This window comes from Plectropomus leopardus, chromosome 2 (genome assembly GCF_008729295.1).
Source record: "Plectropomus leopardus isolate mb chromosome 2, YSFRI_Pleo_2.0, whole genome shotgun sequence".
Lineage (NCBI taxonomy): Eukaryota > Metazoa > Chordata > Actinopteri > Perciformes > Serranidae > Plectropomus > Plectropomus leopardus.
The window spans coordinates 33,565,966-33,592,533 of NC_056464.1; the positions used below are offsets into that span (position 1 = coordinate 33,565,966).

Below are 26,568 nucleotides of genomic sequence, written 5' to 3' on the forward strand. Positions count from 1 at the left end.
CATTGTGTTTTTAACAAGATATTCTATATAATAGTGAGGTATACTGCCAAAGAAACAGCTTGGTAATGTAATGGATTACACAGCACATGAAAAGATTTAATGTAGATATATGAAAGACAAGGAGAATGTGTTTCTTTATGATCTTTTATGACTTATGAAAAGTGTCTTTGAGTACCATGAAAGGCGCTCTATATATAATTTGTTATTATTGTTATTATTATTATTATTATTATTATTATATTATTATTTTGATAAGAAAATAATTTTTTTCTTATCTGGTTTTGCAGAGCATCTTAGGATCAAAGTGTTCGAAAAGGAACAGCAAGCTTGGTGTTAAGTGTGAGAAAACAGCAAAAAAAAAAAAAAAAAAATGTAAAACGTTCAATAAAATTATCTGAAAATTAGCACCAAGAACAAAACAAAGCAAATCAAACAAAATAAAAACAACTACCCTCCTCCTCTAAAAAAACAAATCTAAAACAGAAAAACAAGGAAATGATCTGGAAAAAAAGCTGCTTGAAAATTATAATAATTTTATAAAAAATAATTTTAGACATATAAATACAGTTTTCTGGACATTTTCCCCCATTTTTCAATAAATCTACCAAGCTGGTCATTACCTTTTCCCCCATGTTTCTGAAAGAAATCAAACTAATCTGCTTAGAGTTCAAAGGTTTAAATACTTGTGGAAGGTGTCTAAATGCAACGTTAGGAAAGTGATATCAGTCCAGGTTTCAAAGTGTGAATATCTTGCTGGATATACAGCTGATTGTGCTTTAAAATAAAGTTACATCATCATAGATAAATGTTCTCTATATCCGAGATTTTTCCAGATACAACTCATCGTCATTTCTCCTCACTATAGGAAGTGACATCACATGTTGACAGCGTGGTTCAGGCACGCCTCCCTGGAAATAAGGAGAGGGGAGAGGGCATGAGATAAACGGTGGTGGATTCAGAGGCAGTCGTTGGATTGGCAGGGCTGTGTGCAGCTCAGCACTGCGCTCTACATCCATGAGGCTCCTGCCTGGACGTTTGGATTCTCTCTGCACAGCAACACAGCCGTGATACGGTGCTGGACAGCGTAACATTGAGCTGTGTTTTACCAGCAGGGCTTTGGGAGATAGAGAGGGAATAATAAGGCGGGGAGGGGGGGGCAACCTTACCACACACTTGAGCGATGTTCCGTGAGCTTCTCTCTCTCGTGTTTCAGAGCGTCAGGCGTTTCTACACAGAGACCTGGGACTAATGGAGGGATGCAATGATGTTACTCTTTGCTTGTCATGCTTGAATCACAGCTTCATATATCCTTTTGTGTCAGAGACCTTATTGTCTTCGTCTGTCACCGCCGCCAGATCAACTGTGGGGTAGCGTGGCGGACAGAGCCCCCTCCTCAACCCCCCTCTCCCTTGTCTGTGCCCCCGGCTTCTCATCACTCCCAGCTCGCTCGTGTCTATTTACCTCTCTTAAGCTACCCTCCCCTCTCTGTTAAGCTCCGTCTTTCTTGCTCTCCTGCTCCCGACTGCTTACTATCTCCCTCTCTTTGCTCCTTCAAAGCAGGCAGTGTGCTATTCTATCCAAGCAGCTTGCTACATGATCTCCTGGAGAACAGTTTTCGCCGCTGCTCTGCCTCCTTACAATTCCCGAGCTCTTCCAGATTTTCATCTCTACTACGGCAGGATGTTCCTTCGCAAGGATTGATCCCCATTCGCCCCCTTTCACTCTCCCCTTCCCCTCCCTCGTCCTGATCTCCTGCCCTCTGACCCTCACCCTCTTGTTCTCTACCCCCACCCTTTCTCTCCTGTTCGCCCTTACCCCGAGCCTTGTCCCCCCATAATTCATTTCACCCCCTTGACCATGTTGCCATGTGTCTGCTGGCTCCAACTTATCCTCATCTTGCTGTCCTCTGTCTTATGGACCCGGGGGGAAAACTGCCCAGCAACCTGCCTGTGCCCAGATCCTCACACCGTGGACTGCAGCGGCCGCGGGCTGACCCGTCTACCCAGTGAGATCCCCTTGGACGTGCGCAGGCTGTTGCTGGCTGACAACTGGATACCCAGCATCCCCTCGGACTTCCTGGTTCTGTACAGTGACTTGGTCTACCTGGACCTCCGGAACAACTCCCTCTCCCACATAGAACCGGGGACACTCAGCACCTCTTCCAGGCTGGTCTTCCTGGACTTGGGCAGCAACAATCTGACTGAAATCCCCAAGGGGACTTTTGGGGAGTCTCGGAGCCTCATCAAACTACGGCTGGGCAATAACCCTTATCTGAGCATGGTGAACGAGGATGCGTTCCTCGGCCTCACCTCTCTGAGAGAACTGGAACTGGAGCGTAATGCACTGTCGACGCTACAGGTGGGGGCACTGAGTCAGTTGCCCTCCCTGCGGGCAGTGAGGCTAGAGGGCAACCCCTGGGTGTGCAACTGCAACTTTGCCAGCCTGTTCGCATGGCTGATGGAGAACAGTCACAAGCTTCCAAACGGTAAGCAGCAGCAGCATCTGAGAGGCATTTTGCTTTCCATGTGCTTGACCCAAATACGGCGTATCTGAACACAACATACAACAGTATTATTGCAAATCCACTGCCATAACACTACTCTGGTCTATTTATGTTTTCCCTGTAGGAGAGGGAACCCCCTCCCTCCCCCTTGTTCTAATTTTATCTCTTTCTTCCTCCGCTCCCAAAGCATATAATGTGTGTGACTGACTATGTAATACGAGACAATAGCACTTGTGTGAAAGTGAAAGCTACAGGGATGCTTTGTTTTTTCTCCCCAATTTAATTTCAAAATGCAAAACAGGATTCAAAATGCAGAATTTTAGCTTTCAGTTTCTCTCGTTCTCACCATGCATATAAACATTGACCTCTATCCTGCGTGGTAGTCAAATCGATCAATTTGCAGCTTATATTTATATAATACCTATTTATATAATATCTACCATTTGGTGGACACTGGTTGACACTGTAATTCAGCAATAAAATCAATTGTTTTCATCCTCACGCCAATGAAAATCAAACCTCTTCTCCTGTTCTCCTTCTCCGCTCTATCCATGTGAATTTTTAGGCCCATACTATAGAGTCTGTCTACCACTGTGATTCAGCCTGGAGGGCTGAGTTAGATAACAGGGGCTGAAGTTTTGGTGTGCTCGAGTGTGCAAGGCAATCTGAATGTGTGCATGCATATCTGAGGAACAACACAAGACAAAAGGGATCACTGTGTCCCTTTTAGGAGAAGTATTACACTCTTAGGAAGATCTGCTTACATGGAGCTGATTGGTTGCAACATTTGAGGCTACTGGGTTCAAGGGGTTATCTGTCCTGGATAATAGACAAACCATCACATTGTCTAAATCTGTGTTATCATTATTCATGTTGAAGTAGATTGTATAGAATCTAAAACGCCTGTCAGATGCATTTTATTCCCAAACAAATCATAATAACGTTTTGTTCAGAGGGAGCCAAACATGCTTTTCAGTGAAGGTCAGCCATATGTATATTACTATTAATGCCCTTACAAAGGACACAGACAGCGGTTATCTTGTAAGTGCACGGCAGCACGTGGGAGCAGAGGAGGCAAAAATAAACAGATCTGACAGTTCAGCCACACATGACTAGTAGCTCGTGCTGTTATCATATTCAGATCAGAGTGCAGATTTGATATATTACATGATTGTGGCTTAATCTGAGAGTGTAATGTCAGTGTGGCTCATAGTGTTGTCACTGGAAGTTGAAGGTCTAGTTTAATATAATTCAGTTTTTGCATTGAGTCAACAACGTTTGTGTACAGGATGTTGTTTATGAAGTTGTACAGATAAGGAGTGGGAACATTTATATCTGTCGGTGCTCCAAGGTTGTTTGGTGTGTGAGATGTTGACCTGTATATACAAAGAACAGTTTTTTGTCCAGTGAAAAGCAGTAATATTAGTAGTTTTTCTGTTTTAATCTCATTTAACATGTTAAACATCAAAGTCTGCATATGGATATCACAATATTTCATATTGTAATTATGCCAAAGATTTCATAACACGAATGGTAATTTTTCAATTTGCTAATTAAAATGAAAATCTTGTTCTGGCTCACAAAAAAAGCTTTAACTCAACTCCCCTAAAAAAACAGCTGGCAGTTGCGAACTGCTGACAACTCACAAAAGCACAGTCCTCATATACATTTAGGCCATGGTGTGCTGTGCTATTGATACCACTTTTCTCTAAGGGCTTTCTGCATTTGCCCCAAAAAAAGACAAGTTTGTGCCTGTGAGGAAGCAAAGTTGGTAAACTGGCAAGAATACCTAATTCCCCCTAGTAACAGGCGGCAAATGCATTAATCACGGCTTCTAAGTGTTGTCAACTGCAAGGCATAATGAATTGCATTAGTAGTGCTGGCCAGGCAGACATCAACAACAAAGAAGAAGCCAAGGGCCTGGCCAAGCTGCTGGCATGGCTGCCAACTGGCCCCGGTGTATACACACACTCAAATTGAGTTAGTAATGCGTATCTCACTTCATATGCAGCTCTTACATCCCCATCAGTGAGTGTTTGCTTTATGACCCCAGAGACGAGTCCACCGGCTCAGACCGAACACACACACATGCGTGCTTATTTGTATGGGGCATCTGAAATAGTCTACATTTGGTCTGTTGTACATTTTTACCATCTTCTTTGGCAAATAAAAGGTGTTTGGAATGTACTTTGTAATGCTAATGATGCTGGAGGATTGGATGACAAATAACATTTTACAAAAAGGAACAATTACTTTTCATCTAAGGCTCCTCTCTTGCTAAAGCAATGCAAATTTGTTCCATAACAGGTCAGAGAGGCCAAAAGATGTTTCACTGAGCTTAAAATATCCTCTAAAACAATTTTTTGTCTTCTTCTGTGCAGAATTTTTAGAAGGTTTTTTCTCATGTAAGACAGTCAAAAATGCAACACAACTAGCAATTAGTGTTGACAATGGATTATAGTGTCTTTTTGCATGTTACTATTATTTTTACATCAGTTTTTAAAGGACAATATCTCACTGCCAGCCCACGTCAACAGTACCCGAGTTTAGACCAGATGATCAACATCTAAGAATTTCCAACGACACAACCCCTGAATAACCGAGTCTTACAGTTATTTTCTGTAGATGTCTCACTCCTCTTTTGAGTACTACAGGGAGGATTATAGTAAGTGAGTCGCAGGCACCCATTGCCCTCGTCCCCTATAAGTGCAAAGTCTTCGAACTCGGCCAGTTCACATGCAGACATCATACTGCCAGACCTAATTAACATAATGACTGAGCTCTCGATCATGGAAAAAAAATGCGATGACCTATTCCCTGGAACGCTGTGTTGGAAGTGGTAACAAAATAACAGATGGACACTCATTAGTGAATGAGGGGTTGACTTAATAAGCTTTTCAATATGTATCAACTCGAACAACCATCATGAGTGTGGGTGGTTCAACTTAATATCTCATTCATCGAAGAGGAAATCAATTTCAGAGACGAGGATTACTCTTTAAATTGTACATCAGTGTGCTTTTTCCATCCGCGTGGGTGATGCATCCTCATGTCTGATTCATCATACGACAAATCAGTGAGCAGGCCGTAAAATCACTGTTTAAATTTTATTTGAGTGTGGCCTCTCTTTAAACCACAAGCTCCACTGACATTCAAAACAAAGAGGTTGAAGCTTCTACAAACCATTCATGTATTACAATTCCACACTCAGGCTGTTCTCATTTACTGTTCATACTTAGACTCAGAGAAAATAATGCACTATAATCCACGTTATCATGAGCTAGGAGGCTATGGTCATGTGACCTAAGTGGTGCAGGCTTGTCATATGATGGGAGCAAAGGAAGGAGTGAGATCATGTAGTATAAAGAGCGATCAGGTCAGTGTAGGGAGGTAGTTTGGGTGGTGGATCTGTCACAAAAACACAGGACTTTGACCCAGAAGACCAGGGTTTGTGTCCCAAGTTATGTGAGTAATGTCACATTGTCACGTCATCACATTAACATTATGTTACATTGTTTTACGTTACATATTACGTTGTGTTACATTACATCGAATAACGTTACTTACTTCACGTCCTAATATAATGACGCCCAACCATGAGTGCAGTTACATGGACACGATTAACCCATTTATGAGACTTATCCTGGTTATGATCTGGTATGGTGTTTACATGAGCACAGAGAAATTTGGTTATTCACATTTCAGGTATACATCCCACAAGTTTTCTTTGAAGTACTCCAGCTAGCATACACGTTTCTCATAAAATGGAATATGGTCTTTGCATGCTCAAACACATAAACGGGATACTCAGAAAACCCATGATACATGGGTTATTGATGTCCGTGTAAACACACTCCATGTTTTTTTTTTTTTTTTTGTGAACTAACATAACCAGTACAGGCAGTAATTTGTAAGATATCATGCAAACTGTGTGCAGAAAATATAATACAAACTATTGTATAATATGTGGCCACACTACATATTAATTAAAATACTAACAGTAGACAGTGTGTTCAAACCTACAAGACAATGTCTGTTGATAGAATAGTAAAATGTAAAGAAATATTATAAATAATGGAGACTACAGAAGCAATTTGAAAGACAAATGTAAGAAAATAAAATCCTAAAAGGTGCCTTTTTTTCATGACCTCACCTTTAATCGTGTCCTGTCAGTACAAAATGATAAATCAATTTCTCCTGCATTGTTTGCAGCAAAGGTTTACTGTAAAGATTTTGCACTCACTACAAAGCATTATTATGTAGTACTGATTTTGGCTGTTCCCTATGAAAAGTAATGCACTATAAATCATATATAACCCATGTCATTGTAGTGTTGAGAGAAGCTTGCCTAGAGCACCTTCTGCCATACAGAAGTTCCTTGGTTGAGGTTAGGAAAAAAATGGTAGTTTGGATTTAAATGAATATGTTTCTGCTAGAAAGACCTTGTGCAAGCTGAGCCAGGAGACTGTGATCATGTGACCTATGTGCTGCAGGTATTCTCTTTCATATGACGGGAGTAAAGAAGGAAATCAGGTCAATGTTAGCCATCATAAGGTAGTATGAAGAGGAACACAGTTCATGAATGGAGGTGGTCGGGGTGCTGGACAGGTCAAAGAAGCACAGGACTTAGAACCAGGAGACTGGGGATTAACTCCTATGTTAAAAAGAAAAGTCAGTGTTGAGTAATGTCATTATATTGCGGTTATCATAAGGTTATAATGTGATGATGCCCAACCATCATTGTTAAATTTACCTAACTGGTAGGGGTACTAATTTGTCACATATCATACAAACTGCGTGCATAACTTAACGTAAAATTTGAACCAACCCTTCTATGAAGATACTTTCCAGATATGGGACACAATATGGCGCTTGTTTGTTTTTTCAAGTTTTTGGTTTCACTTTTAAAAACATCATCAGGGCAAAGAACAGATGTTGAGAATAATCTAACTGGCTAAATAAGGTGTGTGACTGATCAGTAGCATTAATTCACCTGATGATGTAACAAGATGCCATAAGCATCAGAAAACTATAAATATGTCACCAACAGAGTAATTAAACTGAATATTGAACTAATTTTAAAATGGTCAGTAAAACCTGACAAAACTGCTATTTTAGAATTCATCCTAAAATATATCTTCGGCTCCCCCTGTGATGGCCTGCATAATGTAGCAGCTGCAGAGCTCATGCTGTAAACCCAATTCCCATTCCATTTTTCACTTCCTGATTTCCCCTGTGATTTCAAGTTCACAAAGCAGCACACTCCTCTGTTTGCATAACTTTGATTACTGCAGGTCAGTATGATGAGTGGGTGGAAGATGGTATAAAATTCTGGACTGTTTTGGATAGCAAAAGCAGATCTCTCTCCACATGGCCGTGTTTTGTCAGTAAGGTATTCATTTTGAGCTGCACACGATGAGACAGATGCAGATATATCTGTCTGCATCCCTCTGCTTATGTTTTTTAGTACCATTTGTAAGTTTTTAAAGCCACCAATCAGGTTCATAAATGTTTTAATGGAGGGATGAGTGTAAACATGATCCACTGCTGTCTCCAGTGCTCTTGGGTTAAGGATGAACAAAGGCCATGTATAATTCAGAGTGACACAGTTCTACGGCACATTGGCCAGGGTAATTGGAGCCAGAGCTGCCTACAGGGTAAGGCAGGCCAACTCCCATGAGAGATTGAGGCTGAAGCCAATCATGGCATCGCTATCAACACTAGTCATGACCTGAACAGTTTCACTACAAAGTAGCAGTTCATGTGACGGGGTCAAAGTCTGAATTTTCCTTCACAGCCTATCGAGTTGCTCCCCAGAAACCTGTTACCACACGGCAGGAGCAACTTTGAAAATATGACCAGCACTGTCGCACACATGATGCCATACGGCCCCACACGACATTACTTGCTATCTTTACTACCCATGGGTATGTGATGAGAAAATATCTATTCCATTAACACAGGCTGACAGCTTCTTTTATCCTGGCCTAATTTAATGTTTATTTAAAGTTGGGATGTGAGAGAGAGATGGTGTTGGCAGAGGGAGAGCGGAGTGTGAATAGATGGACAGAATTACACAGTGTGATAGCATCAGCTGCTGCACGGACAGAGGCAGAAAGGGATAATCTGCCAGTGTCAGAAATAAAAGGTGAAAAGCCAAAAAGGTTTATTTCACCGGCAGTGTGCAGCTTTTTGGATGATGGATACTCTCCTTTCTGCCTGTGTGTGGTCGAGTGTGAAGCAATTGCTAAGGACTGCATACTTAGCTGTTTCATCATAATGAATTGTGACAGCACACAAACGGCTCCTATTATGATGAAAACCTGAAAAGGCATCTACTGGGGCTGACCCGGAAGCTTTGAAGCTTTCCATGTTGGCAATGGTAATAGATGTCTAAGTCAGTATTTGAATGCTGGGTTTTTCTAAACCATTAGCTCAAACATCTCCAAAAGCCCCCAAATTAATAACAATCTAACATCATTCATTATTCATCAACATTAATTACTAGCTATTATTAGAAAAGGATATTTACACTTAGTGATAGGCCTAGTGTCGTGGCTACAACAGTTCGATCACCTGTGACAGCTACACAGTTGCACTAAAATAATGTTGAAGTGCTTGGAGTAGTTTTAAATTTACGAGGGCTGCCCGTTGAAAGTCGGAGATGCAAACCGTCAGTCGGAGACCCTCAGTCGACTGAGATTGCTTCAAGTTGAGCAGGGTTTTTTTGCTATAGGTGAGGTTTTTGGTAGCCACATTTTGCTGTGAAGTGAGTGCTCTTGACTTTCATGATACTCTTTGAAACAGAAAGCTGCAGACATGCAGGCAGAGGCACAGATGAGACCCGCCTTTTCTTATTACTGAACTTACTTAGTACTCTTTTTCCTGAGTGGGAAATAAAGCTTCAACGATCTGATGCTATTCATCTCGGTCTTTAAGAACCGCTGTTAAATATGCATAACTTTGGGCCTTATTAAAACATTTTAGGCATTTTTCCCCCAGGCAGTTGTCACAAGTGATAAAATTAGCTATAGAGACGAAAAACAGTTTTTATTGTAGGCTGTAAACACATAATTTGTGCTGTACAGTTGAGATGTCTGCTCTTTTGGAGCTAGGCTCAAGTGACCATTTGATGAACTGCAGTTTTTGACACTTTCACACCGACTTCTTTTTGAGCCTCAGAGGTTGCTGCTTCGTCTTGAGCTGCTCCACAAACAATGAATGTGAGTCTGATATGGTGGACCCACAAATATTTGTTTTCTTTTTTTTATACCCAAAAGAGCTTTATTCTAGTCCTCTCAACTCTGAAACAGAAAATGTACCCACATACTTAAAACATTCCCGTGGCTGCTGTCAGTGTCATCTCTAACATTTTTCCTAATTCATTGTCAGTGAAACAGCTTCACACTTAATACGCTATGGCATCACCAATTTGATTTGGGAGTTTTTGGATTTGGGAGAGAGTTGTTTATGTTTACCATTATTTTTGGACTGTCTTAGACCACAGGAGTAACAGTGGGAATTTTGAAAATGGGCTAAGTCCCCCATCAAGTAACAGCTCAGCTGTCTTGCAAAGTATTGTGTTTTTTCTTTTCAGCTGTTTTGACTAATGTTACTGTGACCTACAGACAGACAAAATGGCTAATAGTCACATTTTTTCAGGTACATCAACTGAAAACTGATGTTAAAAGAAGTGTACCTCTGTTTTTCATCCCCATCCACCTCCCCCCTCAAGCTCAAATAATCATGGATATTTCTGACTGAAGCTTTAATGCCCCAAAACTGGTATTTTGTACAGCCCTTGCATCTACTAGTTAGATAAAATTCACATTTTAGCTACCGTCTCTTATGTGTGGAAATCAGCTCATTTCTGTGTGTGTGAATTTGTGCCTTTGTGATGAGACATTTTGAATATGCCCGTGGTACGGTGATGTCAGCGAGTCTCCACGCAGAAGGAATTCCCTCCTGAATGATTCACCCTCACCCCACTGTCACATGGATGCTTGTCATTTTGTGCATTCATAACACATTCAGCTCTTCGCCAACTCCCACTCTTGCCCTCTTCTTGTATCATTTTCCCTTCAGGTTTCCCTCACACTCTTCCTTCGTGTGACCGTAACTGAATAATTCTTGTATTTCTCTGTAATGATGTCTGCCTGGTTCTTTTTACATTCACTTTCATTTAATAAAGTAAAGAGGGAACCGTTTTGTGAGCCGTTATCATGACTGGATTATTTAGGTGGAGTTTATAGACACGAGTGGAAATGAGTGAAGACTTAAGTGTCAATGCCAACTCCTGCAGGGGTCTGCAGATGTGAGATTGTGGGGATTTTGCCTTTGCGATTGGTGCAGAGATCAATCTGGACAGACAGTGTGGTGTTGAGGGAGGGAGGAGAGTCAAGCCTCCAATATCAGTATGTCACAGCTAGGTAGATCAATCACGGCCGAGACATCAGATAGCCTATCCCCTCGGCTGGCTGTAATCCTAAATGTAATCCATCAACTGTCCGCGCCAAGAATGTAACATAGCTGTGTGGCCCCACATACCTGATAGTGTTAGGGCATGATTTGTGTTACATTAAGGTATGGTGGCCTGCTCCAGCCACTCTTTTTGTGACACAGTAGTGTTTGAGGTCATTTAGGGACTGCAGATGTTGTACTATATCATCTGACCCATTTATCAAAATGGTATTGACCCGCTTTTATTAAAAACTGTCGTCCATCGAGATAGTTTATGAGCACGAAATACTTTATGAGCAGGAAACTATGAAGTCATATATTTTTATCCTAAATTATGAAATACTTTTCTTTTTCTTTGTTCTCTTTCGTTTTTTAAGTGTCTCTTAGTGGGTTGAGGTCTAAATTGAAATTAATAGCTTTCTTTATAGGTTTTGGTGCATAGACTTAAACTTGCAGGAAACCTACGAGCATATGTTCAACCTGCATTTGACTCATTCATATAATCCTTGCACATCATATTATAGAGACTCAAGTCTGCAGCTGCAGTTCCATTAACATCATTGCTAAACATAATTACATTGTATTAAACAGTTAGTAAATAAAGTTATAGGTGTAAGCACCAAACACAGTTTGTTCTACTCCTGCACTCCCTTATCTAGCAGACCAGGGATGCTCAACTTGTTATGCCACTTCTGCATTATGGCATGGAAACAAGGGCCAGTCAATAAACAAACATTAATAATATTTATCAGTATATATAATACATGATTTGCCTGTTTTCAGCCTTTCAACTTTTTCTATCCTCACTCATCTTTGCTAAGAGGCAAATCCAGTCTCAGTAGTCCCATTCAGGTCGGGTGTACACAGGGGTGTTTCTAGGATTTGATAACGTTCGGGGCTTAGCCTGGATCTCTGTCAGGGGGTCACATTTTTATTTGATTAAAAAAGCTGCATTTGATGCTTTTTATAGACTCTAACATCCTATTTACACTCAAAGTGCAAAACAACAACAACAACAACAAAAAAGTGTAAATTAATTTATTTTCATTTAGAATAAGAAAACGGTTGGCAAGCAACAAGTTAAGTTTCACAATTGTAAATTATTACATAGATGTTCAAAATCAAGCAAAATTCCCATCCTAATAATAAGACTGCTCTGGGTGTAACACAACAATATTGAAATTCAGTCTTTAAATTCTGATACATACACTCCATATTAACCAGCAGGTGATATAAATACATCTGTTACACATAATACAAAACACTTTACTGCAAACAGCTGACAGAGAGGCCAGCTGATTAAAAGAGGTGGCTGCTTTCCAAAAACTGTTGGCACCAAAAACCAAATTTTGTTTAAAAGGTAGGAAATGCTAATTTTAACAAGCTAACGTTACAACAGTTTGTCACTCAGCTTGCATTTGTTGTGCTACTTTGGCCAGGCCCAGCGTCTATTGTTGAGAGAGAATAATTACACGAACATCACGTTGGTAGAAGGCTATCAAAAAAACAGCGAGGAGAAAGTAATGCCTACGCACTGGCACACAAGTTTAGTGATGACGGTGTTTCCTTTCCTATTTGTCAAATTAAAACAAGTGTCTGTTTACACAAGATGGGAGGGAGGAACTGCAAATATGACTTAAAAGCACATGTTTTGTGTGTAAGGGTGAGAGCTATAGCATCAGCAGAGGGGTGACCTCCTGAAACATATCAGCATCTCTCCCTATAATTAGTGACATTTAGCTATTATGGTAATACTTAATTCAGATATTGTCGGTAGGATAGGAAAGTGACAAAACCTCCCTTTATTCAGTTTTTGGAGCATTATTTTGATAATACAGTTAGCCTTGTCATTTGACAAGGTAAATGGAAATTGTGACCACATTTGCTATTTTTGAAACCAAATACCAGATACCAGCAAACAGAATGACTCATTTTTAATCAGCTGAATTGATTGTACAATAATGACGTCATTTTGCAGTCGGTTTGTCGACATTCTGATTTTTTTCTTCGCTAAGTGGGAGATGTATGTGTCAAAAACATCACAGCGATTTGGCATGAGTATTTTCAAAGCTGTTTTTTTTTAGATGTACCACTAGCTCAGGCTATATTTAACGGATATTTGTTTGACATAAAGAAGCCCAGAGTCAACACATTAAGAAGGACTTCTGTATCAGACTCAGTTTTGAGTTCCCTGCATCTCTAATCTGAGGCCAAATTAACTGAGCCTGGACATCGTCCCTCAGAGAGAGTTGTGTGCATTTTGTCAGACAAGCTTGTAATACTGGGAAACTATAATTATGGTGTTTGTTCTAGAAGATTCCACTTTTGGCCAAATACCACAGCTGTTCAGTAATTCCCCCTTTTGTCAGGCAGCGTAATAAGCCTCTGTGCCCTATTGTGTAATTTTAGTTCTTAACTGCAACAGTGCAGCTCAGTGAAAAGCCACTATCTCTCCTCCCAAATTCCCAGCATTCTGTAGTAGGGGACAAATGATATGCATTTGTTTTCCAATAAATGGCAAATATTTGGAAACACGCTGTATATGCATGTCAGACACCTAAAGTGTAGGTTTGGTATCATATGGTGTGCTCATATGTCAAGACTAATATGAAAATAGTGGTACGATTAACAATAAAAAGGATCATACTTTCTGTCTGTCCACCATTGTCCTGTTCACCAGCTCTGCATTGATCATAATATATGTAATTATCCTGTAACTCCTGCAGGCCCCATGTGCTCTGCAGGATAATTTCAGTCTCAGATGTTATTAATCAAGCATCTAGGACAGGCAAGACCAGACAGGACCGTCTCAAAGGCAAAGGCCAAGTCTCTGAGGTGAACTTTGCTGTGCAATAAGTGCCCCGTGAATATAAATATAATCCATTTATCTCAGGGGCAAGACAGGTGCTCCAATATATTGGATTTTCAGATGCATTCAAAGTTTTCTTTGTCTTTAGTAGGATGTGTGGCATTGAAACTAAAGGTGAATTTTGTGTTTTCAACTTCAGCTGCTGTCGGGAAGTTAATTAGAATGAGGTCGGTGCATCCAGTGTGTGTCTGCCTATTCCTGAAGCCTTTATTTGCACATTTTATTCCTTTCTCTACTGCTTTCGTCTCATCAGTAAACAACCGTTTACTGGAAGGGATTTATTTTATGCAAAAATTAAAAGTGCACTGCATGTTAATAAATTCCAAGGTCCAACCAGTGCCATTTGAACAAGACTGTGAGAGAAGTTGGAAATGTTGCAGTAAAAACTCTCTCCCCTAAAAGCCCTGCTGAGTCAGTCTGTAATTTGGAAACTGAACTGATGATTTTAAATTGTGAGCCATGTGGTTAGTTATGCAACACAATTCTTAAGAGTATTAGATTTAGAACAAAACATTTTAAGCTTGTAACTGTCACAGATGAGATTAACTATCTCTAAATGCATTGTCCACTTGTTTTTAAGCCTCTTTGGTGGACTTAAATGCTGTAAAAAAAAAAAAAATTATGGGGGGGCAGATGGGGCCGCCGAAATCTTAGTGTGACACATTAAAAACCAAAAGCAATAACTGAATTTCTATACTTCTGTTAGGACTGTCAAACAGTGAATCTTTTTACTCACGATGAGTTGCAGAATTTCTATAGTTAATCGCTATTAAACACATTTATCTTGAGGTCAGAGGTTAAGGGACTCCTGTTAAATTTTTCAATCGCAAAAATTTAGCCTAAATTTGGAGCGGTATTTGGCCTCCTTACTGAGAGGCTAGCATGGCAAGGTTAGTAACACTCAGCCCGATACAGCCTCTTAAGAATGTCAGCCAGTAAGTAACGTCATTTAAAAAAAAAAAAAATTTATGAACAGAGCCTAATCACATCACAATAATTACAAACAGCCCTAATTTCCATATGTATTTTTGTTATGCTGTTGTAATCTATAGGCTAGTTAACAACTGATAAACTCTGGTTTCTTATTTTACAGTTACTAATCATCTGATGTGCACAGACTAATTGTAGTGCAGCTAACATTTTGAGATCCACAACAATCCTGTTTTAGTTTGAGTGTCCATATGGTGTTTTATTTTTCTGGTAGAAGTGTGCTGACCCTACTAAAAAGTTTGCAGATTTTCAACTAGAAGCACACAGAGCAGCAACAGAAAAAAGTCAGCACACTCTTAAAAAAAAGACACTGTGTGCAGCCAGAGTTCCCACAGATCCTTAAGAGTCTTAAAAGGCATTGAATTTGTTAATCTAAAAATAAGTCGTTCACCTATTAAATTGTCTTAAATCAATCTTTCAGGATTCTTAAAAATGCCAGTACTTCATGAGAACATTTTTTCTACCATGGCATTTTAAAATTACAAAATGATTGGTTACATTTGGGTTTTTTTTTTTAATCATTTACCAGATGCTTCTCATATTACGTCACACAGATCAGGATAATGAAACCAACAATACTCATATTTTGTCTCCGGCTGGGATGCTTAAAGCAGAGAATCCACTGTCTGCTTGCTAGCTGTCACTGTACCCTGGATGACATGAGAAAATGCTAATTCTACAAAAATTGGCTCTTAAACCAAGATTGCGTGGGATGACTGAAACCAGCACAAGGCAATGCCTACGAGCTTCTTTGTATTTCATGCAAAAGGTTTTTCCAAACTCGGCAGGGTGAGAATCAAGGCAGTGGAATCCCACATGCAGAGTGAGAAACACAAAATCACCAAGAAAACTATCCAACAAATACCACTTCTGTTCTTCCCTGGTCACTGCCAAGAGACAAAAAAAGTAATGTTTTATGGTACAATTAACATTTGGGCAAAGTTGTCCCTAACCCAAAGTAACTACTCATGTTTTCTTTCTTTTCCCATCAGTTTTGCTTCTCATTGAATCGGTCTGAACTTAAATTCTGAACTTAAGACTGTTCACAACTTTTTAGGAACCTTTTGGCTTTCCTCTAGGCTGCATACTCTCTCTCCTCATTGAGAGCAATTGAAGTAACACTCAGGCAGTCAGAAAAAAATGATACATGGACACTCAGCCTTAACGTGTTATGTATTTGTATGTGTTAGGTGATTCATTGTTCCTCAAATAGGCTGGTTGTGCTTTTATTTAAAAAGACAAATAAACGGCTTTAATTTGATAGTAGGGAACACAATATATTTTCTGTGATCAAGCCTACTTATGTGTGAAAACACATCGCTGAACCCTATTAGTTGTTTTCAATCGTTTTCTCAAGGAGGGATCAGTGTCACTGGGACTAGCGATTGTATGATGGTGGCTGTGGCGCCCCCTTGGCCCCCTCCTGGCAGCACCACTGCTTCCATGGTACACAAACAGTGTGACTGAACAGTTTTCTCTCAAGCACTAGACTGAATTTGTTTTGATCCCTGATTCCCACAACATACGGTAGACATGTCTTACAGTGAATCATGCCAGGAACCAGCAAGCTCTTCTTTGGCTCCACCAGGATTGTTGGTATTGGCGCCTAATCAGTTTGGAGCCTCATTCTTGATTCTGGGTTTAGTCTGACTCACTTGTTGTGTTTGAGATCCAAGCTACTGGAGTTTTCTGTGGAGCTTGTCCAGCACGCACTTGCTGTGTGCTGTGGCTCTTGGTTCGAGTCTGGTTGTGGCCCACGTGTGTATGCCAAGATAGGAACAATGCCAGCCGTTTATCAACAAAAATAACACAAATTAGGGGACACAAATACATACATTAGTGGGGTGTGAGTTATACTTTCAAAAAAAATGACAAAACCAGAACATGGACATGACGTTTTTATGTAGGAACAAAAGGGTGGCAGCTGGTGACATCCAATGTTTTCTAACTGTCAACAAATCCCTTTAAAAGAGCAAAACCAGTGACTGATTTTCCTACTGAGACACATTGGCCTCATCAAGCTTACTTCTCTGTGCCATCAACCTCCATTCTTGTCCAAAGACCCAACCCCCCAAAAAACACACAAATTAGCCACACGTTTTTGTGTGCAGTCTCTCGTCAACATGGATCCGGTTCCACCCTGATTCCTGCACCTAATTTTGAAGCGAGACTGACGTTCAGAGCCTTTCGACCAAAAATAAATTGGTTTAGAACCTGAAAACTTGCGTCTCAGCTGGGACCGAAAAGGTTTTCCTTGACTTGAACTGTGAACTGTAACGACATCAGTGGACATGTCATCTTCTGCAGGTTAGAAAGAGAGGATGGAGAAGGCAGCAATGTGCAGTGGTCTCATGAATAGTTGGTTCATGATTGTTTTTGGGGTAAAAATAAATATCTGTGATAACAGAACAAAGGTTTTCAGGTACCAGTGTAATCTGTTTTACTATGGTCTACTTCCATTGTGCAATGCTTTTTGTTGATGACACAACCTCGATTTCAAATGATTCTGATAAAAATGGTTAAAATGGAGGCTGACAGAATTTCAAACAAAACCAGTTCAAGAACCAGAGCTAATTTGGTTGAAAAGTGGTATGATTGACATGTTCCTTCATTACAATAAACATAAGTATTAAAACTAGTCCCAAAAATGCATAATTTGCTCCTGTTCAGTATTTTATTCCTACAGTTTACAGTGAATATTATTTTGCTTTTAATCACCCTTTTTTGTTTTAAAATTAGAGCCTCTCCCACTCTACCTCATTCTTATACTAAACTTCTAAACTTACCAATTTGCACACTTTTATGAATATAGTATTTTATGTATATTGTATATTTTAATTTTTTTTTATATCATTAAGTATTTTAGTATTTTTATTTTAGTATATTTAAAGTTTTTATAGTTGATACTCTATATTTTATATTTTATAGGTATTTATTTTTCTCGCAGAATATGCTCAGGTTTATTTTTCTGTGGATATATACTTTTTCTTTTCTAGTTTGATGTATGTATCACTGTGTTTTGACTGCTCCAGTGCAATGCCTTTATAAATAGCTGTTTTAACAGAATAATTTCCCAGCTTGGGATTATTTAAGTACTATTCTGTTTATCTTTACTGAACTCTTGTTGAAATTTAAGTCTTGCAAACATTTTCAGAGCTACTGCAGATGGCCAGGACAGTGCTAAATGCAAAACATACTGCATGAAGAGACATCACATTAAAACATCTGCACACTTTTCTCCATTGCAGATACCCACATTTTTTGTCAAAGCCTCTGGTCACATGGACCTTCATCAAAAATGTGGGTCTACAGTACAGGCAGAATCTCCTCAAAAAACAAATGTTAGAAAACGAAAACAGGAATTTATGTTGTATCAGCTTCCCTTAGCATTTTCATGTGTCGGTGCATGTGTATATCTTGTGTCCTCTACTAATTGAATGTTCGAGGAAATGTGAGAATCTGTATCTTGTATTAGGGATTAGTGTCACTAAGTTTTATCGAGCTCTTAAAGAGTTAAGTTACAAACCTAATAAATACTGTAGCGAGTCAATCGGAGGAGCATGGAAACCTATGCCATCACTGATTCAATTATTTCTTTTTCCATTGTCACTGAACTCTTTGGAGCTGTTTCACATTAATTTCTTCTATATTTGTACACGTGCAACAAGGTTTTTACACACCAACTGATTAATAGAGGCACGTTATTTCACTGGAAGTTGAGATATATATTTCTTTCACTCACTCTGCTGTTATAACTAACGATACGTTTAAATGCAGATTTAATTCACAGTTAAAGTAGTCTGATGATTGAACATAATTGTATCAAATCATAAGAGATGCTATACATTTGCATTACAACAACACATGCTGCAAACGTGCTGGCTGTTGAGCAAAGACCCGGAATTGATGTACTGCCAAGTGTGTCCATTTGCATGTGCAGTATCAGTAGAAGTAGCCGCCCACATTGCAAGGCTTCATCTCTACCCACCTATAAGCTAACATTCACATCAATATGTCTAGTTCTTCCATACAGTACATTACCAATATGAAGGTAATTACAGTCTGTATAGATCATGGTCTGAAGTGTTTGCAGTCCTCATTCATTTGAGCAGCATTGCAAGTGTCTAAATAGCACTTCAGATTAAACTCAGAGGTTAACAAAGTTGTCAGTAGAACAAGTTGAATCAATGAGTCTGTGGGCAGTTGAAAGTGAACGTCCTCTAATGTAGTTTCATAGGTAGTATCACTGACCAGTCGTTAACATATAAGCATTAAAGGGACAGTTGACCCCAAAATCAAAAATACTTTTCTTTTTTTCTGTTACCGGTAGTGCTATGTATTAATCTAGATTTTTTTGGTGTGAGTTGCCACGTGTTGAAAATACTGGCAGTAGAGATGTCTCTCAACTCTCAAATATAATGGAACTATGTGGCGCTCAGTTTATGGGGCTCAAAGCACCTTTTTTTGTCTTTGTGACTCAACAGAAATGTCTCTCTTCAGAAATCATGACCTGGTTGCTCAAGTCAGAGTTTCCTAGACATTCATTTATTTTATGGCAGCCCACCACGATTAAAACATCTGCCACTAAAGATAGATTTTTTTTTTGGAGCTGGACAGTTCATTAAGATTGGTTTGGTTATTGATTGCACCACAGTTTCAAAATGCAGAGAGCCCCCTGGGCACTGACGGAGGAGCAGAAAATCAGATGCTTTGAAAGTGAAACTGAACTGTTCATTCTGCTGGGTCTAAAAGTTCGCTTTCACTCAGCAGCTGCTCCTCTCATCCATAGATGTGATTTGTGGCTTGAGTTGTGACGGTGCAAGATTTAACATAAGCTAGCTCATGTGAGTTAGCGGTAACAAACTGAGATGTGTGCCTTCTTCTGCATGCAGATACGGTTGATGGGGTGAGTTTGATGGAAAGAAAATAGTGCCCACATGAAACTGCTCACAACAAGTGCCATCTAGTTCCATTATGTTTTAATAGAAGGCAGACATCTCTGTGGCTGATATCTACAACAGTCTGCAACTCACACAAAAACAAACTAGATTAGTAAATAGCACTGCAATTTAGAGGAAAAATGTGTGTTTTTGATTTGGGGGAGTACTGTCCCTTTAAACTGTACTCTAACGACCCAGTCTGGATTTCATTGGTAGTCATGAGTTGGGAAAACAGGCTCTCTGCAAGACTTGTACCCTTGAAATACAATAAGCCACAGTCACTGTCCTCTTTCATTGAAATGATGGCTGAACAATAAACTATGTGCAAGTGATAGAGACATGGAGGACAGCACTCACTGATTTATCATACCTCCATCGAGAGATGAGATTGGTCAAGGTGCCCCCCTCTCAGACGCTGCCCTTTACTCACACATCAGTAAATTTTAGAGATGCAACCAGGAGTCGTATTTAATGAGGACATGTATTCTTAGAGACTTGCCTTGTGCAGCTGGCAGCTCAAATTAAAATGATTTAAATTGATGTTTATTCCATTCTCCAAAACATGTACAAAGGATGCAAATGGATTTGTCTTGTTGTCAGAGAGAGAGAGAGAGAGAGAGAGGCTATCATCCAGAGCAGCTTACACCACACTACACACATTAAGACAAAAATAAAGCCTCTCAAGTAACACAAATTAAATAACTTAAAATGTTCTGCATAGTATAGTTAACAGTAGGCTATTACAGTATCACTGTGCTTCACAGTTTCTCAGTATTTGGAGTGTATTTCCACAGAAGCTGCAGTCATGGTGTGGGCGGGTGTACTGTATACACAGTGCAACTTCATCTCATAAGTAAAGACTTCTGATTGACCTTACAGTTATTAAATCAGCTCCCACTCTGGAAAAAACTGCATTGCTCTGTTGAATCTTTTACAACACAACACTTTCTGAATTAAACACTTGCATACAAACAAGACACCTTTCAAAATATACACTGCGATTACGACAGCCCTCTGACCAGGTGTGGGCTGTGTGTGCTATTTGTCTAAAGGGCCAAATATGCTTTACCTCAAATTAAAAATCTTTAGGGAAATAAACGAGTTCTTACATTTGCATAGCAGCACTGTGTTATTCTATATGATGTAATTTCTGAGCGGCTGCCACATGACTATATTCATCTAAAAGTCCATAAATATGACATTACTCACTGCAGCTCAGTAAATCTGTCTGACCTTATTTCCTGTTTCAATGCAGGGGTGGAAGGCATGGAGTGCTCCCTCCCCATGGACGGCAGACGTGTATCCCTGACCCAGCTCTCCAAGGACAGCTTCCGTGAGTGCCAGGCCACCCTGACTCTAACAGACCTGCTCATCATAATTTTCTCTGGCATCTCAGTGTCTGTGGTGGCCATCATGACAAGTTTCTTCCTGGCTTCAACTGTTCATTGCTTCCAGCGCTGGAGCAAAGGCACCAAGGGGGATGAGGAGGAAAGTGAGGAGTGAGAAGGGTTTCGTTTTAAGGGGCCGTGCGGTCCTGGTACTGAAAACAATGAGTGGACACCGCGGACAGTGTGTTAGACACCGCAGACAGTGAGTTAGACACCGCAGACAGCGTGTTGGACACCACAGACAGTGTGTTGGACACTGCAGACAGTGTGTTGGACACCACAGACAGTGCGTGCTACATGTGACAAGTTTCATGCTGCCTCCTCCCTGGTAAATATCCAGGGCTGTTTAACGATAGGATCTTGTTCTGGTACGGTCACAGTTGTTTTCTTTGCACAATGAAATACGGTAACAAAAGACATTCCCAAGGAATGAGCCAGTCCCAATAAAAAAAATAGTGCGTGCCCTGCTGCTCCACTTGCAAAATGATATTATAGAGATCGTATTTTTGGCTGTGAGAGCCTGTGGTCATCTTTTATGACTGCTGGCTCTTGGCTTAATGTTGTAGGCCTACAGCGAGGCTAACTCTTTTGTAATGAGAGAGTAAACGATTTAAAAAAAAGCGTTGCTGCAGGGCTGTCACATTAGTCTTAGACAAGGCGATAACTTCTAAACGTGTAATCACATTGGACACCCTGAAATCCTGTAAAGTGACATCAAAGTTAAGGCAAACTTTTGGGTGATTTTTATGGGGCTTTATCTGAGCAGAATCCACAATCCCATTAACAAAAGGTTGTCATACCAACCAATGACCTCAGTAATTAACTGCCTATATAACATGATATGCTGGCATATCCTGCCATTTAAAATGTCTTTTTTGGACAGCCTCACTCATATTCAAAAGTGGTTCACAAGCCACTGTTGTTGGCAAATACTGTTGTTCCTTCTGCATGTAAAATTAGACAGAGGTGTCGGTCGAGGAGGAAGGATAACGGTGAGATGTTACTGTTGGAAGCTGATGCACTGTAGGCAGGAAGAGTTTCAGGTGGGTCTACGCATTCTTCAGCAGTATACTCATTATGTAACCACAAATTTATGTACAAAAAGAAAACAATGTACAGTCAAAACAAACGTAAATCAAGAGCATATACTGTTTGTTCCTTAGATTGATAACTGTGACCTGTGTAGAAAGATAACAGTATAATCTTGAAAATTATGGCAAATACGGTATTAAAAATAGAACCTACGTAGAACTACTGTGTCAAATAACGCACTTTATGGTGAACCTAATTTTGGCAAGCCCCTAATTACACTATGTAGACTGGTTTTGTCTTCATCTGCCAAAGATTAGGTTTAGGTGAAGGAGAGATTGCATATAAGGACTTTGTCGTGGATGTGATTTAGTAAGGTAGGGATAGCTCCTTACCAGAAGGCAGCACTATAGCCAAATCACGCTTTGTGTACACACATTATACTCAAACAGTTATGGTCTCCAAAGATTAGCATTTCCTCCTAGAACCAGCTGTCTTACTTTGCTTCACACATTGCAGTCTTTAACCTCTATTTTCAACAGACAGCAAATAGTTATTTAGTCTGAGGGCGGTGGGCAAGAAGTTTCTGTCTTTAGGAGTAAATAGACAATTTTTGTTTTGTTAAAGATAACCAGAACTGGTGCATCATGGACTGTCAGTCAGCTTTTCTCCTTTCACTTCAGATCTTCCAATATCTTGTGATAAAGCTGCAGATTTGATGTCCTGGAAAGTGTCAGATCAACAGCATCTGCTTTCATAAGACCACAGTACAGTACAATCTAAATTAAGTAAAGCAGCGCCCTGAATATGATGGGTGTCTTTTGTTTTTTTGCATCCTTTATGTTTTGAAATGCTCAAAGCGGCATTTTTTCCCCCAAAGCTGAGGTATGTTTATTGCTTTTCACATTGTCGTATGGCATGAATAATTAAGTGAAATTGAGATATGAAGCAGAAAGAACATCAAGCCTCTAAATGCAAACAAGCAGAGGGTAGAGAAAGGGTAATGGGCAAGATAGTAGTCATTTCTGTATGATTGAGAAAAGATGAAAAGAACGGGTCATAAACCTAACTGTGCAGCATTATGAAGCACATTTTGCAAAAATGATAAGAGATAAATATAGCCTTATTTATTTTTGTTATTATTCATTTGTTTCAGGATCAAAAAGCACAAAGATTTCACAGGAAACTAATGTAATTCTGGTACACTCTGACATCACGTGTTGGTACCATCCTGTATTGTTGCAGTATTTTTTCGTTGATGTGTATTGTCGCATATTGTGCTGAAAATGCTACATCCTTATACACAGTGTGAAATTCGTACTGTATGGATGTTGTGTTTTTGCCCAGATTTAAACAGCTATTGATTTGAATTTGAAGACAAATTCAAGGCTCATGCCCATCAGATATTTATGTACATTATAACAGCCATTTGACCTTTTGCTAAACCCCTCCCCAGTACAGCAATTGTCCAATCACAGCTTGGTAACTGTAACTAGGCAAGTCCGCAGGCTTGTCCAGCTTTAAATTTCTCCACAAGTTAAGGCGTCCAAGAACAGTCTAACTCTGTATCTCAAGAATTTGGAGGGTGATGTCTTTTCTTTGGTAGTTGCAAAACCTAAAACACGAGTGCAAATGTGAAGAATGGTTTAAAGTTTTCTTTATCTGCTACAACGTAAGCTGCAAAAGGCCTGCCTACATTTGTTTTTTGTTTTTTTTTTAAATATCATTTTTTGAGCTTTTTCTCATTATTCGATAGGACAGCTATAGCAGGAAAATGGGAGAAAGAGGGGATGACATACAGCAAAGGGCCAAGGCCGGAATCAGACCTGCAGCGCTCGCTCTACCAGGTGAGCTAATAGGCAACCTAGGCCAATCTACATTAGTAACCAGGCATAGCGTTATTTGCAGTCAGCATTTTAATAGGTTACCACATTATTTCATGAGATTACAGGTTACATTAGAAAAACAGTGTTCAGGGCTGACATAGCATGGGAGCCAAAATGCTTCTATATCAAAATTTACAGCAACAGCAAACTTCTGTATTTTATTGTTGTTGTTGTTGTTTTGTGTCCCTTTGTATCATTCTGTGTCCCCTCTCTAAATTTGTAGTTTTTTTGCAGGTCTGTTAGCGCAGCGCAGGCAGAAAACTCCATAACTGATCTGTCAAACCGTTCACAGCTGATTGGATCAGATAGATGGATGAGAGGAGCAGCTGTTTGTGAGTAAAAGCAAACTTTTAGACCCAGCAGAATAAACGGTTAAATTTCACTTTTAATGCGCCTGACATCATGCTGCTCCATCTCTGCCCAGTGTGTGGCTATGAATAACCGAACAGTATACATATATTCTAATAGCGCTCCCAATAAACGGTCTAGTTCCAAAAAGTAAAAAAAAAAAAGCTATTCGTGGCAGCAGATGATTTAATTGTGGTGGGCTGCCACAAATAAATGAATATGTGGGGAAACCCTGGTCTACATGTTCTGTACGGGTCAACAACTGTTGAGCATGCTGACACTGGCCTGCATGTAGCATTAGCCTCTATGTTTTAGCATGATAGCATGTATGCAGCCACCATTCACATGTTAAATAGCTTTTTACAGGGTTCTCGTTTTAAAACATGTTTGATGGAAATAGTAAAAAGTAATAATTTTAGCAAACAAAAGTATGGTTGTCAGCTAGATATGCTTTTGTTTACTTGTGTATGATATCAAAGAACTAGTGGTTTAAAAATTACGGCCAATTTGATGGTAAATCTACCAATGGTATCTCTATAAACTGCATGTTTGCAGAGCAAGAATGGATAGCGCGACAGGCACAGCGACAGGAACTACAGAGGGCGGGGCTTAGCAAATGGTCAATTTCAACATGGGATCAAATACAATCCAAAAGGGTAATGCCACTGAATTTCATATTCATATTCTGCCATTTTTATTTCTTATGAAAGTTGGGTCTATTTTAGTGAACAACACCTAAAATTGCTAAAGGTCAGGGTGAAGGAGAGAGGGTTTGGAGGAGACATTTAGGAACTTGGCTCCCAGGGAAAATCTGAAATCATTTTTATTTTTTTGGTGTGAGATGAAGAAGGTTCTCATGTACGGTAAACAAAAACATTTCACAGCTTAATACCACTAGAAAAATGGGTTTATTAGGTTGGGTTGCTTCCCCTTCCCAGGTGAGAAACCGCTTTTCTATGTCAAGGTGCAGACCTCAGTCACAGAGTCAGAGGGAGAGTTTTTATACATATCATTATCATTTCCAACTACTGTGTAGTTACTGTATATTAACAAATTATTATGTTAGCTTAGCTGTTAGCTTGAAGCATATGTTAGCATGACAATTTCCTTTCTCTTACTCATTTTATTAAGTAACAACTGTCAGCACACTAGAGCATGCACTGTCAAGTTACCTACAGTATAAAGTTCAGATTCATGTCTATTTTTCTATTAAAAACCTTTCAGAATGAAGCATTTATTTACTCTGTCAGTCCCCAAAGTAATTTTCTGGCATTGCGCACCCTGGAAAGCAGAGATACTGATGGCTGCTTTCGTACAGTTTGTCTTGACATTGCTTAAAATACCAAAATCCATGTTATGTTTTGTCAGATAAATGTCAGAATGGCTCAAATCTAAATGAAGTGACGGAGAGGAGTGTGACGCTGTGGCTGCAGCTGAATGCATTTCCAAATGTCAAACAGACCGTATGTGTAGCTGTATATTGATGTTTGGTTAAAAAAAATACAATAAAATCCTTTTTCCTGTCTTCTGGTCTGTATTTGTAAAAATTCATATATCACTGCAAATACAGTTTTTCAAAAAAAAGATATATGTAATACAATATATGTCAACATACATGCATATTGCTGTGTTACAGACTGGATTGAAAAGATTTTTTATAATCAAGGGCTGCCCTACATGCAGAGAATGTGACAAATGTGATTCTTAGCAAAGCCGTATCTACTGCAGAGCTTTAATAATGGCTCAATAATTGTGAATCTCTTTCCCTCATTTCCTGGAGTTGACAGATTTTGTCTTGTCACAGCAGCAAATGAGAGAGGCTCATCTGTAAACATGGCTCAGTGTGTTATTTCACACAACACTGTTATCACACCGCAGGTATGCAAATGGCTGCACTATTTTTAGAAGAGGTGTTAGAGAAGTTAGACTTAAAAAAAGGGAATCAAATACCATCAGCATAACAAGTATCCAGTCTATCATGACAATCTATTTCAAATTTTCAGTCTTTCATTCAGAGTTTGTGCATTTGGACAATCTAAAATAAGTCACAGAAACAAATTGACGTGCAATGCTATTCCAGCACATGAATTCTTTTTTCTTGGCTGCCTCCAGTGTCTTTTTCTTTTTCAGCTCATTTGAGATGCTGCACAGAGGA

General features: G+C 39.6%; 1 protein-coding gene across 1 annotated transcript; it reads left to right on the plus strand.

The window, feature by feature from the left end:
- The first annotated feature begins 990 nt into the window (after nt 1–990).
- Nucleotides 991–25,869, plus strand: lrrc38b (leucine rich repeat containing 38b). Its single transcript, XM_042511365.1, has 2 exons — nt 991–2,485; nt 21,018–25,869. The coding sequence occupies exons 1-2, from the start codon at nt 1,858–1,860 to the stop codon at nt 21,263–21,265; spliced, it is 876 nt and encodes a 291-aa protein (XP_042367299.1). The 5' UTR covers nt 991–1,857; the 3' UTR covers nt 21,266–25,869.
- Nucleotides 25,870–26,568: the final 699 nt, after the last annotated feature.